Source organism: Pituophis catenifer, unplaced genomic scaffold (assembly GCF_029215685.1).
Source record: "Pituophis catenifer annectens isolate HBS135680 unplaced genomic scaffold, rPitCat1.0.hap2 SCAF_2, whole genome shotgun sequence".
Classification (NCBI taxonomy): domain Eukaryota; kingdom Metazoa; phylum Chordata; class Lepidosauria; order Squamata; family Colubridae; genus Pituophis; species Pituophis catenifer.
The window spans coordinates 73,101,617-73,118,829 of NW_027256882.1; the positions used below are offsets into that span (position 1 = coordinate 73,101,617).

General features: G+C 35.1%; 1 protein-coding gene across 1 annotated transcript in view; it reads left to right on the forward strand.

Moving 5' to 3' along the window:
* Positions 1-17,213, forward strand: part of DNAH12 (dynein axonemal heavy chain 12) — a 121,957-nt gene that overhangs the window by 89,677 nt on the left and 15,067 nt on the right. The window contains exons 52-64 of the mRNA XM_070934365.1: positions 194-325; positions 1,215-1,304; positions 2,273-2,413; positions 3,098-3,339; positions 3,829-3,976; positions 7,664-7,809; positions 8,733-8,947; positions 10,509-10,701; positions 11,314-11,506; positions 13,163-13,335; positions 13,781-13,921; positions 15,882-16,040; positions 16,796-16,940. Of these exons, the coding sequence (XP_070790466.1) occupies positions 194-325; positions 1,215-1,304; positions 2,273-2,413; positions 3,098-3,339; positions 3,829-3,976; positions 7,664-7,809; positions 8,733-8,947; positions 10,509-10,701; positions 11,314-11,506; positions 13,163-13,335; positions 13,781-13,921; positions 15,882-16,040; positions 16,796-16,940 (2,118 nt within the window). The remainder of the gene's footprint in view (positions 1-193; positions 326-1,214; positions 1,305-2,272; positions 2,414-3,097; positions 3,340-3,828; positions 3,977-7,663; positions 7,810-8,732; positions 8,948-10,508; positions 10,702-11,313; positions 11,507-13,162; positions 13,336-13,780; positions 13,922-15,881; positions 16,041-16,795; positions 16,941-17,213) is intronic.

A 17,213-nucleotide genomic window follows, 5' to 3' on the forward strand; every position in this document is an offset into this window, starting at 1 on the left:
TGAAAGAATCCTAAATAGAGACTTGGTTGGAATAGAATTCTCTTGCTCATTGTTTGATTGAAGGAGCATTCCATCACTTATTCCATCCAGAAGATCAAAGTTTAATCCTTGATCTTCTCCAAGAACAGGGAGCAGATCTATTTAAATATGTGACATTTTGAAAACTACAACTTGACAATATATAATATTTTAGCCTGCAGATATTACAATTGTAAAATCAATGAAGAATCCACCTTCTGGAGTTAAACTAGTTATGGCTGCCATTTGTGTCATGAAGGATATAAAACCAGAAAAAATTGCTGATCCTTCTGGAATTGGAGGCAAGGTAAAGTAATTGAAGCAAAGCAAAATGCTTCTAACGGCAAAACCCACTTTAACAAACAGGAAACATCTACCTAGAGCTAAATAAGATAAAACTGTAGGCATGGTAAAGTTGTTTCATCTCCATGAAAATTCTCTTGAGTTTTCATCATGAAATGAGAAAGTGCAGAGAAACAGTAAGTTGGATTATTGGTTCCATAATATGTTGTTAGTAAAATATTTCTACCTTGATAGGAAGAATGTCTAGGAATGTGGAAGTGGAGTTAATTTATATAACAGACTATTGGATTTTTCAATTTTTTAATTCAATTTTTTTTGTTCTGTTTTTCACTAAAATGTGGATTTTTCCTTTATCATCTATTTTTACACCACTATTAAAACAATCTACCACTTTATTTCATATGTTAATAGATTATATGGGAGGATTATAATGATGAAGCTCAACATTTTTTCAAAAATGTAAGATGGATTTATTTTCAGACATGTAGTGTGCAGAGGATAGGGTTGTGTAGAGCTTTGGATTTAAAGATAAAGGACCTCTTATGTAGCATCTCTCAGCAATCCTTAAAGCAGCTCTGTTGGTTCCTAGAAACACACAGCTGCCACAGGACCCTGAGAAAGTTATGTTTGCTTTAAGTAATTGTCAACAGGTGTTACCGGTGTATCCATGTGAACTCTAAAAAAGCTTTTTATCTTTGAGCCTGAAGTGCAAATTCACAGTCCTTGCTATATATAGTCAATGATAGTTATTTTATTCCATACAAATTCTTTTCTGCATCCTCTTATTGGATATCCTTCAAATTATACATTCATTAGAAAATCCTCTGCATTTTCCCACTTTCTCATTACCTTTAAAAAAAATCATTTAACATAATTCTTTAACTTTTTTTTAGATTTTAGACTACTGGGGACCTAGCAAAAAACTTTTAGGTGAAATGAATTTCCTTAAAGATCTGAGAGAATATGACAAAGATAACATTCCAGTAAGTCTTTGTATACTTAAAAAATAATAAATTGTGATTCAGTTACAACAGTTACAACAAAAAGGCTAGACTCTTATCTCTTCTCTAGCCTTTAAAAGCCAGCATCTCTTTAAATGGAAGAGAGATATTCACATATCACACATGTGAGAATAATAATTGTAAACCCTTCCTGTAGCTAGGACATAAACAAGCCCCAGCTACTCTTTTTTCCTACCACGTGCTCATGAACATACCTTGTTTTCATGGTTCATATCTGAGACAGCTTAAAGTCATTGCTACGTGTTCTACTGTTTAAGTAATGTGTTCTCATTTAAGCAGGCAGCATGCTATAAAAAAAATTATGTGGCTGCAGTGATTCTTCACTGACCATTTAGTCTCTGTCTACACCAGACAGATGATTCAGAGAGATGGATTAGCCCAGCATCTATTAGCTACTTTAGAGGCCACTTTAGCCTCTGCTCTTCCATTCAGTTCTTGGGCATTGTTTATAACATACATTATAGTTGGGGGAGAAAATGAGGCTGGATCTTTCTGATCTGTTCTGTTGATATTAGATAATATTAGCAGGCTTCTTTTGAGCATGGGTTTAGCACTATTTCAGAATAGGACAAAACCACTGCCCAGAAGTTGATAGTCTCCTATTGAACACATCTGTGCAAATTATCTTATGCCAAACCAGAGCCATCTGGCATCTGTCAGAACTTGCCATCTCCTTAAAGCCCCAGTCCAAGGCCTTTCCCACACTGAGAGTCATCTCTTAACTGTTTTCCTGCCAGCTGAACAAACCAGGAGAATCCATCAGTCTCTGTCATAAACATGCCCAGGACAAGTTAGGGATCACCAGCAGGGGGAGCAAATTACAGCTTAATTATAAAAGCTACTGAGTAATGCATGTCTAACAATAGCCAAATCATTTAGAAAATTATTACTACTGAATTTCAGATGTATGTAATGTATGTTTCATATAGGTATCAGTGATGCAGAAGATTCGTTCAGAATATCTAACTAATCCTGAATTTGATCCTCCCAAAGTGGCTAAAGCATCTTCTGCAGCAGAAGGGTTATGTAAATGGATTATGGCAATGGAGGTTTATGACCGTGTAGCAAAGGTATTGTTACGGGTTTTTTTCCTTTTTATGTTGAAAATACGATTGCTCCTAGTCAGATTCTTTTGGGATGCTCTTGCAGCGCAAACACAAATTTTGGATATATACTGCTTTTGAATATGGAAGTTTGGTATATTGCACTATAATTATTACATTAGTTTAGCATAAGAGATATAGTATAAACATCTAGTTTATAATTCTGCCAATCATTTTAGTCATAGTCCAGTAACACTGCAATTAAGTGAAGATCTCTTGAAAAACTGTGTGTATGAATCAGCAGTAAGAAATCTCATGTTAATTTCTTAACAAGAGAATAGTCTTCTGCAGCAATCTATCCAAAGAGTAAATCATGCAGTGTTAGAAAATAGTTCTACACTGAAAATAAGAAAAGATCTACAACGAGATCGTCATCACAGCATCACGGTGACTTTTTCCCCCTTCGCTAAATTGGGCATGGGCATGGCCAGCATGTGATGCATCCAACCCATGAGCCGCAAGTTTGACACCCCTGATCTAGAAGGAAGTACTTCATATTAATCAGAATAGAGCTGGAAGGGACCTTGGAGGTCTTCTAGTCCAACCCCCTGCATATTGTCATATTTAATCATTTTAAAACATCATCTGTTTTTGTTTTTAAAATCATAATCATTATAGAATATAATAATCTATATTAAATTTATTAAATAGGTGGTTGCTCCTAAGAAAGCCCGCTTAGCAGAAGCCCAGCAGTCATTAGCACATACTATGGCATTATTAAATCAGAAGAGAGCTGAACTTAAAGCTGTTGAAGATCGTTTGGAAGCATTGCAAGAAACCTTCAATGAGAAAACCGAAGAAAAAGCCCGCCTAGAGTTCCAAGTGGATCTGTGCGCTAAAAAGCTGGAAAGAGCAGAAAAGCTGATTGGAGGACTTGGTGGAGAAAAATCAAGGTCAGAGAAAATACTTTGTACTCATTTTACCAAAACTATTATAAGGAAGAAAATACACACTTTTCAGTGATATTTAAGTGTAAACAGTATTAAAGAGTTTGCATACTATTTACTATTTTTTTTACTTTTTTACAACCTAAAAATGATAACATTATAAGTTATTGACAAATTGTTTTAAATTGATTTTTTGCTGCTACACGGGGCTATTTTTATGTCTTACAGTATCTACATAATGAAAGATTTATTCTGAACTCTAGTTGTATTATTTATTGCTTGTATACTCCAGATAAACTTTCAGTGGTTTACATATAAAATCTGTAAAATAATAACATTCCTTCTCCAAAGGAAATATAACTTATCCTTTTCCTGATAACTTTTTCTACGCACATAATTAATTTTAACAACTCTGATATAAGAGGAAATAAAAATAAACCTCATGAACTATTAAATATGTCATTTGGGCTAATCTGCTCACCTTTTCTCCCTTAGATGGTCTCATGCTGCAGATGACCTCCAGAACACTTACGATAATTTGACAGGAGATGTTCTGATATCAGCAGGGGTGATAGCTTACCTTGGTGCTTTTACTGCTGGATTTCGACAAGAATGTACTAAAGAGTGGAGCAAACTCTGTAAGGTAGTATTAGTTTATTGCTTTATTCCTAGAACACACATAGTCTTCTTCTAATAATGACTCTGTCAAAATAGATGTTATATCTTGTTATTAGCATGATGGAAATAATTTTAACATGCATTATGATTTTAATATTGTACATCATAATGGAAACAATAGCTAAATCTGCATTTAAAATAGTATAGAAGAATCTAAAAGTGAAATGCTTTTCTAAATCTTGCTTTAAGTATAGGAAATTTTCCTGGTATTGCCTATTAACCTTTTCTATTTAATTACTCTTGACTCTTACTCAAAAATGAGGAACTTCCGGTTGGCGCCGCGGGGACATAGACGGGGAAATGGCGAGCGCCGCTGAGCTCTGCCAAATCCCCTCTGCTAAGCTGCCGCCGATAGGTCTGCGGACCTCCCCTGTCTTGTAGGGACAGGGGGACAAGAAGAAACGCCTTGGGCGGCCGAGAGGAATGGGCAGGTTCCTTGGGGCCGGAGGCTTCTCCTTCACGTCGGCAGCAGCAGAACGGCAGCCATGGCGGCTGCCCTGAAACCGCGGCAACTGGGAACAAGGATTGTGCTGGAGGAAGAAGATGAAGAAAGAGCAAAAATCAAGAAGCCGAGTGAGTGACACCAACCCAGACAACGTACCTATTTGGAATTATTGGAAAATAAGACCCCAAAATTAAAAGCGGCTACTGGACTGCGGGGCTTAAAGATTGAAAAGAAAAAAAAAATGGGTAAAAGACCCAAATTGAATTTTGTTGCAGTAAACTTAAACTGGATGATTTGGTATTAATAAATTTCTGAAATTTGACTGTGCCTTTAACTGGAGTGGAGAGGAGAAATGGATATTCCTGAGAATTAATGCCTTTAAAAGAAAATGAAGCTAATGAAGATAGACAGATGGATGGCTACAAAATAGCCATGGAGTCTGCAGTGATTAAGCAGGGAAGTGGATTTATTTATTTATTTTATTTATTTTATTTCTATACCGCCCTTCTCCTGCGGGACTCAGGGTGGTGTACAGCCGAGATAAAACATTGCATATAAAATTTAAAAACAGTTTAAAAAACAATTAAATAATTTCGGTCCAAGATTTAAAACAACCCAATTAAAACCAAATTCAATTAAAACTGAGTGGATTGGATCAAGCCAGCCTGGCTAGATGGAATAAGTGTATTTTCAGGGCCCGACAAAAAGTCCGGAGGTCTGATATCATGCGTATCTCAGGGGGTAGGTCATTCCAGAGGGCAGGTGCTGCCACAGAGAAGGCTCTCCCCCTGGGGGTCACCAGCCAGCACTGTCTGGCCGACGGCACCCTGAGGAGGCCCTCTCTGTGTGAGCGAACCAGTCGGTGGGAGGCTATTGGCAGCAGAAGGCGGTCTCACAGATACCCCGGCCCTAAGCCATGGAGCGCTTTAAAGGTGGTCATCAACACCTTGAAGCGCACCCGGAAGACCACAGGAAGCCAATGCAGCTCGCACAGGAGAGGTGTCATATGTGAGCGCCCCGTCGCTCCCATAATCCCCCGCACAGCAGCATTCTGGACTAACTGCAGCCTACGGGTGCACCCCAAGGGGAGCCCCATGTAGAGAGCATTGCAGTAGTCCAGGTGGGAAGTGACGAGTGCTTGAGTGACTGTGTGTAGGGAGTCCTGATCCAGAAAGGGATGCAACTAGCGTATCAGGCGAACCTGATAAAAAGCCCCCCTGGCCACGGCCGTCATGTGCTCTTCTAAAGATAGCCGTGCATTCAGGAGGACGCCTAAGTTGCGAGCCCTCTCCGATTGAAGAGATTTCCCTTTCTGGGTGGAAAAGAAACATGTTAATTGGCTTTTTACCTTGGATTACTTGAAATTAATATTGGATATAAGGATTTTGGAGATTCCTATTCTGTCCCAGATGATTTTAAGAAAGAAGAAAGAAGAAAGAAAGAACATTTTGGATTTTAACAATGGAGACTGACAAAACTAGGTGTGGCGTAGTTAACAAAGACAGGAAGCTGATGCACTACGCTTGGAACAGACATTTTAATAGTTTTAAAGGACATACAGAAATTCTTTACTTTGAACTGATGAACCTTGAAATAGAGCACTTTGGACAGAGAGGAAAAGGAAGAAAAGGAAGAATTAAAGTGGATAAATTTAAATGTGACTAACTGAAATGTAAAGTTTAAAAGGCTATGTATATATGATAAAGTTTAAAAGCCTAGGTATATATGATTTTTGGATAAAAACAGGAAGAGTTGTGAAATAATAAAAATAGAAAATAAGAGGTGGCTATTAAAATAGTGGATGATATCAAGGGGATAAAAATAATAAAGAAGAATATATTTTGAGGCAGGAAAATTTTAAGAAAATGTATTGTTTGATGTAATACGTTTTAATTTTAATTTGCAAACAAATGTTAAACTGATGAATAAGGATTGATTGAACAAAATACAAGATACACAGATGCTAGTGATTAGTCTTGAATTAAGGTAATACAAGTTGGAAATGATGACCATTATGAAATATACTGAGATTTAAATTGAAAGAGCAGGATGGAAAAATGATATAAAACAGATAATTATATTACAGTTAAAATGTGTGAGATGGATACCAACTAGATAAGAGTTTGAGACTCGGTGGAAATACGTTGGAAATTAATTCAAAATGCTGGAAACAGCCAAACAAATAGGAGGAGAGTTGGAGGAGACTATGCTGGAAATCAGCCCATAAAATGCTGGAAACAGCTAAACAAATAGGAGGAGAGTTGGAGGAGACTATGCTGGAAATCAGCCAAACAATGGAGGGAGTTAAGGAGGAGACTATGCTGGAAATCAGCCCACAAAATGCTGGAAACAGTCAAACAAATAGGAGGAGAGTTGGAGGAGATTGAGGAACTATTCTGAAATCAATTAAATAGTTGGTGTTTTGGAGGGGATCAAGCTGAGAATTAATCAAATAGAACAAGCTGGAAGATAGTTAAATATTAGAGGGAGATATAATGGAAAATATATTAGAAATTGGAGTAAATAAAATATGCCTTTGTGAGAAATCTGTGTAATATGTAAACTGGGAGAAAAAAAAAACTAAGGTAAACTGATTTGAAGATAAGGGTCAAAGGATTAAAATTAGATAAAATGTTGTTTTATAAAATATAATAAAAATGGAGTGGTATTGAATTAAACTAAGAATAAATGGTGATAAAATTGTAAGGTAAACACTTAACAAGAGGTTAGAATATTGTAAAAATTATTTTGATATGACTTGTATAAGATATAAGGTAAAGAAGAATAAAGATATGTTTAGAATTGTTATGCAGATGTAAAAATGAGTGAAAGTGAATTTGAAACTAATTTTGGATAGATATAATGGATTTATTGAGATGAAAATGTTAAATTTGAGGTAAAATTGGTTTTTTCTTAAGTTTTGAATTTCTTTTTTATCTTCTTTTTTTTCTTTTTTTGTTTATTTATAAAAGATGTAATGGAAATTGTGAATTGAGCTTGTGAAAGGAATGTAAGCGTGGTAACCATCTATGACCGGATCGAGATTTTTGCTCTTGAAAGTTATGTTTTTATGTTTAAATTTGAAAAAATAAATAAAAAATATTTACAAAAAAAAATGAGATTACATTAACATGACCTATTTTAATACTCTATGTACACATGCTTAATAATAATGAATGTTAATACAAGCTTTATCTGTGCCTACAGGTGAAAAATATTCCATGTTCTGAAAACTTCTCTCTAAGTAAGACCCTTGGTGATCCAATAAAAATTAGAGCCTGGAATATTGCAGGTCTTCCAACAGATCAGTTTTCCATAGATAATGGTGTGATTGTTGACAATTCTAGACGTTGGTAGGTAACTAACATTAGGCTATTGAAACATTCATATTGATAGTTTTAAACCTCTGGTTATATTTTTTTTCTCTTTTCTATATGTATTGTTGATTGTTAATTATTTTATACCCACCAACTTGTCCTTAAGGCAATTGAAGGAGATTAAGATATACTTCAGGACAGAGAGCATTTTCTTGGATGTAAAATAGCAATAGCAATAGCACTTAGATTTATATACCGCTTCACAGGGTTTTACAGCCCTCTCTAAACGGTTTATAGAGTCAGCATATTACCCCTAACAATTTGGGTCTTCATTGTACCCACCTTGGAAGGATGGAAGGAAGGAAAATGATAAATGAGAGCTAGTTTGGTGTCATGGTTAAGGCACTAGATGAAAATCAGGAGACTAATTCTAGTCTTCTCTCAGGCATGAAGCCAGCTAGGTAACTTTGGGCCAGTCATTCTCTCTGAATCGAAGGCAATGGCAAGCCACTTTTGAAAACTGCAGAGACACTCCAGTCAAGCAGTTGGCAGGAGTGAAGACTGACTTGAAGGCATATTTATATATCCCCAAAAAATAGCTGCCTGAGGTAATAAATCTGCAGTATTTTTTTAACTATAATGAAAGTATACTATACTATTTAATATTATTTAGGTATAAATACTTAAATAATTATTTAAGTATAAATAATGGATAAAGTATAATCTTTGATTATTGGTTCAGTGATATCAGTGATATTTTGTGAAATTCATGGATTGTTGTTGGCACCTTTCTATTAATTTTCAAAGTCATCTCCTCCAACAAATGTTTATTATTAAACATTTTAAAAACCAATACTAAAATCATTTTTTGAATTGTTAAACTGAAATTTTTAAAATTATTACTAATTTTATGCATAAAATTAATAATGTATTCTAATAGGTTTGATGCTATTTTGTAGGCCATTAATGATTGATCCCCAAGGTCAAGCAAATAAATGGATAAAACATTCTGAGAAAGAGAACAGACTGAGCGTCATAAAATTTACTGATTCAGACTACATGAGAACTCTAGAAAATTGCATTCAGTTTGGAACTCCTCTTCTGCTTGAAAATGTTGGAGAAGATATAGATCCTTCCTTGGAACCTTTGCTACTTAGGCAAACTTTTAAACAAGGTACAAGAAATAATAAAGGCTAAATATTCAAAGGAAATATTTACTATTTTTTAATAGTCCGTTACATTGTTTAATGTGTTTCTTTTTATTCCTCAAATACTGCTGCCTAGTAACAGTTGAAGGTAATGCAGTTTTTCAGTACCATTATTTTTATTTTATAACCAAATTTGCATGCATTGGAGATTTAAATCCAAGAACATTATCCTTCTGATATTTTAGTAAGAGCCATGTTGCATGTATAATATTGATTAATATTTTGTCTGTCTTTGCTTTTCCAACATTCAGGCAAAGAGTATTGGAAAGTAAAAGCAGACAGTTTGTTTCCTTGTAAAAAAAATAGAATGTCCATTATAAGTAGGACTTTGGCAGGTGTATTTATTCTCGCTTCTATAGAATTCCTCCCTCCCTTTTATTGTTCAGCTTTTATTGTTTCTTCAATTTCTTCAGCTTTTGTATCAAGTTATAGAAAAACCTGTGCTAAAAGATATGAAATTATGGGCAGAAGAGCAGTGTTAGTTCAACCGGAGAAGTTCAAAATAGTTTAAGATGCATTTTCTCCCCTGTATGTAGGCATATACTTTCAAAGAAATTGTATGCATGCTAGCTAAAGAGATGAAACCAGTGGGTTTCTATTCTATGTTTCAACATTATTCAAAAGTCAGTAAAGTGAGTTTTATGAAGGTTGAATAAAAAAAAGAAGTTGGAGTTAAAGCAACATTAATAGACATACCTGATAAATCTAATTCTTACCTTTAATGGTTCCCAACTGTTACCATTTGAAATTTGAACACACAGAGATTACAGGAAAGATATTCCCATGGTGTGAGTAGAAGGCAATTTATAAACCGTTAGATTAAATCCAGGAAGGGACCAATAGTGTTAGTAAGACAAATCTAAAGAAGTACAAAAATTTATTTTATTTGGATGGAGGTAAAACAAGGCAAAGATGTGCCAGGGATTAACTGAATGGAAGTGGGATTGTCATGAGGTTCAAGATTATCATAGAAGCAGAAGATGACGTATTTAACCAAAATGCAAAAACAAAGTCATATCAGGGTAAGTGTTGCAAATGATAAGCCTCATGCAGAGGTTCCCAAATTTTTCTGATTCACAGGGCTTCTAGCATAGTTCCCAAACTATGCACAGTGATGCCCTAGGACCTATGGCCCACAGTTTGGGTTTTGCAGGCCTAAGAAATAACATCAAGGGGAACAAGAAAAAAAACCCACAATGTGTAACATTAACTTTCAGTTTGTAACATTTTGCTGACCTGAGCCAGCACGGATTTATCTACATTTGGGATCTCCATGGACATCTCTATTAGCAACCTTAGGACTTCAGTACCATTCTTTTCTTTTCTTTTGTTTTATTTTAAAATGCTATTTTAATGCTAGTTGTGCAGGAGAGAAATGGAACCAGTGTTATATGAATCCATGAGTATCCCAAGCTATCATTGAACGTGAATACAGTTATAATCTCTTTTAACTACCAAATGCTGAACTTGCTGCCAGTTAAAGGCTATTGCTGTATAGAACAAATACTTTGTTTTCTTTAACACTAGGGGGCATGGATTGCATTCGACTTGGTGAAACAATAATTGAATATTCTTTTGATTTTAAATTTTATATTACCACCAAATTAAGGAATCCACATTATTTACCTGAATTAGCAACAAAAGTTTCTTTGCTAAATTTCATGATTACTCCAGAAGGACTAGAAGATCAACTTTTAGGCATAGTTGTTGCCAAGGAAAGGTAAGTTTTCCTCAGGAGGTTTAATTCATAAATAAAATTCAGTTTCATTCTAATTCAGGAAGAATTTTGAACATGCATATAAGTATATACATGTACATATGCACATGCATGGGTGATTAAGTTATAGGTACAGACTTTTCAAAGAGGCCAAATTTAATTTTTTTAATTAAAAAATAAGGGAAGTGAGTATTAACTTGTGGGTTGAAGTGTGCATTCTTCCTTGTACAATAAGTATGAAGTAATAGAAGAAATCTTTGTCAATGTTCTATATTTGGAATACTAAGATGATTTAATTATAGGAAGAAGCAGACTTCAATGTATTGAAGCTATGATAACATGTCCCTTGCAATTGCCCGTATGCAGTATGGAGCCTGTTCTAACTTTGGTAGCTTGATTGAACTAAATAGGATATGAAAAAACATGCATGAGTCTACTAATAGTTTTATAGAATCATTTAATCCAATAATGAAGATCAAAAGAGAATATTTTACATTGTATAAATTTTTAAAAGAGATATTTAAACATAATTGTGGCCAACAAAACATTGACATAAAAAGAACAAAAGAGCCTAAAAAAAAATCCACTAACAAAAAAGGGTTTTTGTCATTTTAGGCCAGAATTAGAGGAAGAACGAAATGCTCTTATCCTTCAATCAGCTGCCAATAAGAAACAACTAAAAGATATAGAAAATAAAATTTTAGAAACATTGCAGTCTTCTGAAGGTAATATTTTAGAAGATGAAAGTGCAATTACCATCTTGGACTCAGCAAAAATAATGTCTAATGAAATAACAAAGAAGCAGCAGGTAAGCCACTTCAGATTTTGCAAATAATAGCTATATATAATGATTAATGTGTTGATCCCAAAGCTGAACATAGCTCTAGTGGTGCACAGCAATGCTGTAATAACAGTAGCATTCTGTATGGCAATTAAGCTAGCTAGACATTAAAATTAAAATCATGGGGTCACGATGGGTCAGACATAACTTCGCAACTAACAACGACAAGAAGAAGAAGACATTAAAATTAGGGCATATTTTTTTTCAAAAAATTACCCTTTGAGCACCAGCTGGCCAATTTATATTTTGTTTATCTTAATCTGTTGTATTTTTTTGTCCTTTCCCATAAGACTACTATATAGGGGCTGCAAAATCAGATGAGCAGTAAATATTCCCAAAATTTTCTGTAGTTCAGATATGATAATTAGCCTCGTGCTATCTCATGGAGGACAGTAAGAAGAGATGCAAGCAAAATATGACTTAGCTGGCCTCCAAGTGGTCTGCAGAGTAGCAAGGAAGACTGGTCTGGTGGGAAGAAAGTGGGAAGGGTGAAAGAAATGGTGATACCAGAAGCAAGCTTTCGAGCCTGTTTTCTTTTTCTTGGCTTTCTTTTGTTATTTTTACCCTCACATTGGGCCACTGGGTCCCTTGCTTAGGGTATTTCAGTTATTACTCTATGTGCTTCTTAGGGGAAGTATCTTCTTAGGGGAAGTATCTTGTGGCACACTGATTATTATTTGAAATTATATATGCTGGTAAATTTTTCCATGGGGACCCAGTTTGGTGTAGTGGTTTAACCTTAGTCAGGAGACAGAGACAAACCACTTCTGAAAAACCTTGCCAAGAAAAATGCAGTGACTTGCATTACAGGCAGATAAGAATCAAATATGTAAGGGGGAAAATCATCCATGCTTAAACTTGGAATCAAACATAAGAGACTTATAAAACTCAACACACAAGGAAAGCCAGTGTTTAAAAATCTCAGAATTTTAATATGAATCAAAAGTTTCTCTCTTCTCTATCCCTAGTTATTGAACTGGACTCTTATTTTTAGTGCTAATATCAGAATTTCAACTAATAGGGTGTTTGTGGGGAAAAAATATTGGAATTGTCATTCTAAAAATTTGCAGGGTGCTGTCACATTATTACCTTGGACGATGGACGGAAAGAAAGGATGGAAGGAAGGATGAAAAAGACATTTTCTTTTGAACATCCTGTTGCTTCCATCCTTTCCCCATTACAAGCACTTACTAAAAGGAAGTGTTTTTAGGAGTCAGGGGAGCTGTTAAAAACAGGGCATTGCTTTTCTGAAAAGAACACCTAAGTGGTTGTCCATCTATATTTAAATAGTTTTCCTCTTTGGTTGAATTGCTGTTTATCTTTGAACTCTCTCTGACTTTTAGCCTTAAACCTCAAAAGATACTGATGTTGTCAGCTTTACAAATATGCTAGCATAAAGTAGCCTAGAACATTTGTAATATACTAGAAAGTTCTCAACTTTTTCTGATTTCTGATTCTGTGTTTTATACAAACACACAAATCTAATCATAGGACTTGCTGCAGCAGCTAATAAACAGGGCATTGATCATTGTGATGGTATAATGCAAGAAACATTGTGGAAAGAAAAGGCTTTGTTTGATGCTTAGATTTTATACTAACAACTAAGAAATGTACTTTCTTTAGATTGCAGAAAAAACTGAAATTAAAATAGCACAATCTCGAGAAGGCTACAGACCCATTGCAAAGCATTCATCCGTATTGTTTTTTAGTATTGCTGATTTGGCTAATATAGACCCAATGTACCAATATTCTCTCAGTTGGTTTGTAAACCTTTATATCAACTCTATTCATGACAGGTGAGTAGTAATTGTGTTCAAGTATTTCATTTTTCAAAATATGCCTGTTTTAAGCCTATTTATAGTTTCAAGTACATTTTTCCTCCTGAAAATAGTTGTTTTTCTGTTTGTTTGTTTGTTTGTTTGTTTGTTTGTTTGTAAGCATTTATAATCTGTAAGCCACCCAGATTTGCTTTATAGGGGAAATGGGCAGTATAAAAATTAATTCAAAAATCATTTCAAGTTGTAGATAAATATTTAATAGCACCAGACGTTCTTAAGAAATCAAGATTTTTTTTCTCCCTCTTTTTCTGTTTCCTTTTATTTTGTAATTACATATGCCTAGTCAGGTGCGCATATTGTAGATATTGTAATATGTTCCAGTTAAATCAGTATATGAATATGTATAACAATATTTTAGTTAATGGATATGCACTTTCTAAATACGTGTTTCTATTTTTAATAGCAACAAGTCTAAAATTTTGGAAAAAAGGCTACGGTATCTAAATGACCACTTCACATACAACTTGTATTGCAATGTTTGTCGCTCCCTGTTTGAGAAGGATAAATTGCTGTTTTCATTTTTACTCTGCTGTAATCTTCTGATGTAAGAGATTCTAGAATTTTTAATATGTTAAGAGAGTGTTAATTATTTATCTTGTAGCATCTTAAATATTAGGAAATGTTGTATTTCAAGTAGTGGCATATTTGCCCTTGCAAATCACTGATGCAAAGCAGCTGTTAAAATGCACCTGCACACCAGAACAAATTGAACTGGGATTAAATTGAGATGAGGTTTAGTAATTCAGTCCCATTAAATATTTTATGAAATATATCATTTATCTAAATATTTTCAGTTTGTTTCTACTCTATGTTTCATCCCTTCTATAATCATGTAGTCTTTCAACATTGCCTCTGTCAGGGCGTTGATTAATCCCATGTTTGGCTCTGGGAAAAATCACCCTGGTTTAGAGGATGGATCGAGGCTTATTCCTTGTTGCAATATTCTGAAAAAGAAACGCGAAGAAAAGTTTCTAATAAAACTCATTTATTTGTTATAAAGAAAATAAAACACCTCACTAACTAAGAAAAATAATTGCTACATTTTTGAAATAATTCTTGCCGGCTATTTCTCAGCCGGACCTTGCTGGCAAGAGAACAAAGGAAAAAGTGTGTGAAGCAAGTGAAGGAATGTGGGTGGATGCACATGCGTAGTAGCTTCTGATAACAATTCTTGGCAAGGTATGGAAAGTCAGATAGTCCAGAAATAATTGGCTCAGCTGGTAAATAAAATAACGCAGTGACAGCCTCATTAGTTTTTCTTGTAGGAATTTTTGCTGGGATTCTTGGGTTTTCCAGCCCACTACTGATATTGCAGGATCGCACTCAAAGCCTGCATACACTCTGACATGAACATGCCATGCAATTCTTGCACAAGTCAGTCTTCTTACATACAGGATTCCAACATGGCAGAGGTGAAATCCAGCAGGTTCTGACAGGTTCTGGAGAACTGGTAGCGGAAATTTTGAGTAGTTTGGAGAACCGGCAAATACCATCTCTGACTGGTCCCAGAGTGGGGTGGGAATGGAGATTTTGAAATCTCCTTCCCCCAGAAGTGGGAAGGGAATGGGAATTTTGCAGTATCCTTCTCCTGCCACGCCCACCAAGCCACGCCCACCAAGCAACACCATGCCCACCAAACAACACCCACAGAACCAGTAGTAAAAAAAATTTGGATTTCACCACTGCAACATGGTATTTGAGTCTCCCCCCACATGAAGTCTTCATTGTCAAAGGATCTCTAACCACTTAAGTTAATGGTAAAATGTCTATGGAGGTTCTCAGTGATTCAGGTCATGGTTGTCCCAAAGGTGCTTTTTTTCAAATGACAACTGGACTTCCTTGATTTTTCTTGAAGATCTTTGGCTTCTACTCTGAGAAGTTTCTTCAGTTCTAATTAACTTGTGGGGAAGGAAGGATTTATACCCTTTTCAGTTATCTAGTCATTAATACTTTGAGAGTCATTGAAGCCATCTGGGGATTAATGGTGTAGGTAGTCCTTGATTTACGTCCACAATTGAGCCCAAAACATCTGTTGCTAAGCGAGATATTGTTAAGTGAGTTTTGCCCCATTTTATGACCTTTCTTGCCACAGTTGTTAAGTGAATCTCGGAAGTTATTAAATTAGTAACACGGTTGTTAAGTAAATCTGGCTTCCCCATTGACTTTGCTCGTCAGAAGGTCACAAAAGATGATCACATGACCCTGGGATGGTCATAAATATGAACCAGTTGCCAAGCATCCCAAATTTTGATCATTTGACCATGAGGATGCTGCAACAGTTGTAAGTGTGGAAAACAGTCATAAGTCACTTTTTTCAGTGCTGTTGTAACTTTGAATGGTCACTAAATGAATGGTTGTAAGTCGAAGACTACTCTCATTGAAATTTAGTGACAATTATGGCTAGTGAATTCTGGTTTCTAGTTGATATATAAATAGACCAATTGCATTTTAACCTAAAATAATAGTGTGTTGCTTAAATTGTACTTGGTTGTTTTTTAAAACAGGGCTAGGAAAGAAATTGAACATCAGGAGTTTATGTTTTTATTAACTGGAGGGGTTGGTCTCAAGAGCAAATTCAAGAACCCTGATCCATCTTGGTTACAAGATAAAAGCTGGGATGAAATATGTCGTGCAAGTGATATGCCTGCTTTTAAAGGATTACGGTACAATAGCAACTCTTTTATCATAGTTTTTGGGGGAGGGATAAGCATTTTCTAATATATATGTCTTATGCAAATCAACACACAAAATGTGTAGCTTTGTTTTGCACCTTACCCAGGTTCTTCTCTGAGATTTCAATGAAACAATTGTTATTTGCTTGTCTTTGAGGCCTTCATATAGCAGGCAACATCACAGATTGCCCACCTTTTTATGTGAACATTGCCACATTGGGAGCATGCAGTAAAGAGTAAACTGTACACTTTCTGGGGGGAAAAAAGGCAGAAAGCTTTGAAAAATTGGAGAGGCAGAGGAGAGAATAAACTTCAAAGAAAAGGGTAAAATAAGATCAAAGAGAAGTCTTCAAGTGCTTTCTGGGAAAACTAACTTTTTGTGAATAAGCTCTGGAAATATAACTAACTTACATGTGATATAATGTTATTATTTAATTTTTATAAATAATTGGTTCACTCAGAAAGTGAGAAACAATATAATAACCCCTCTCCAATGACACTCTTCTACCATGAAAAAAATCCAATAAGAAAATATAGTACCAGTGGAAGAACACAATCATTTTGGAAGCATGATGGCAAAGAGATTTTAAATTATATTATTCCCAAAATAAACCTAGAAGATATTATGCCATTGCTTGCCAAATGAACCGGGCCTCACCACTCTTATTCTAGAAGAACATCTAGAAGAGTTTTATTCTTGTATAAAATTGAAATCTAAATCTTTCATGTTTATTTTATTGTTGTAGGAATCATGTGACTTCACAACCCAATGAATGGCGTAGCATTTATGATAGTAAAGAACCCCAAACAGTTCCTTTACCCACACCATGGAGTACAGACTTAAATGAAATAAAGAAAATGATTATTCTCCGATGCTTGAGACCTGACAAGGTAAAGATGATATATGTAACATAATTTCTATTGGCAGTTAATTAAGTAGGTGTTGTTTGCGTTCCTAAATATAATTCCATTTATTTTATGTCTCTCTCGCATTTTGCTAAATGTAAACATTCAAAACAGCTAACAGTACAAATACAAAATGCAAAAAATAATCATCTAGTCCAGTGGTTCTCAACCTCCCTAATGCCACGACCCTTTAATAACAGTTCCTCAGGTTGTGGTGACCCCCAACCATAAAATTATTCCTAAAACCATTGAAAATAT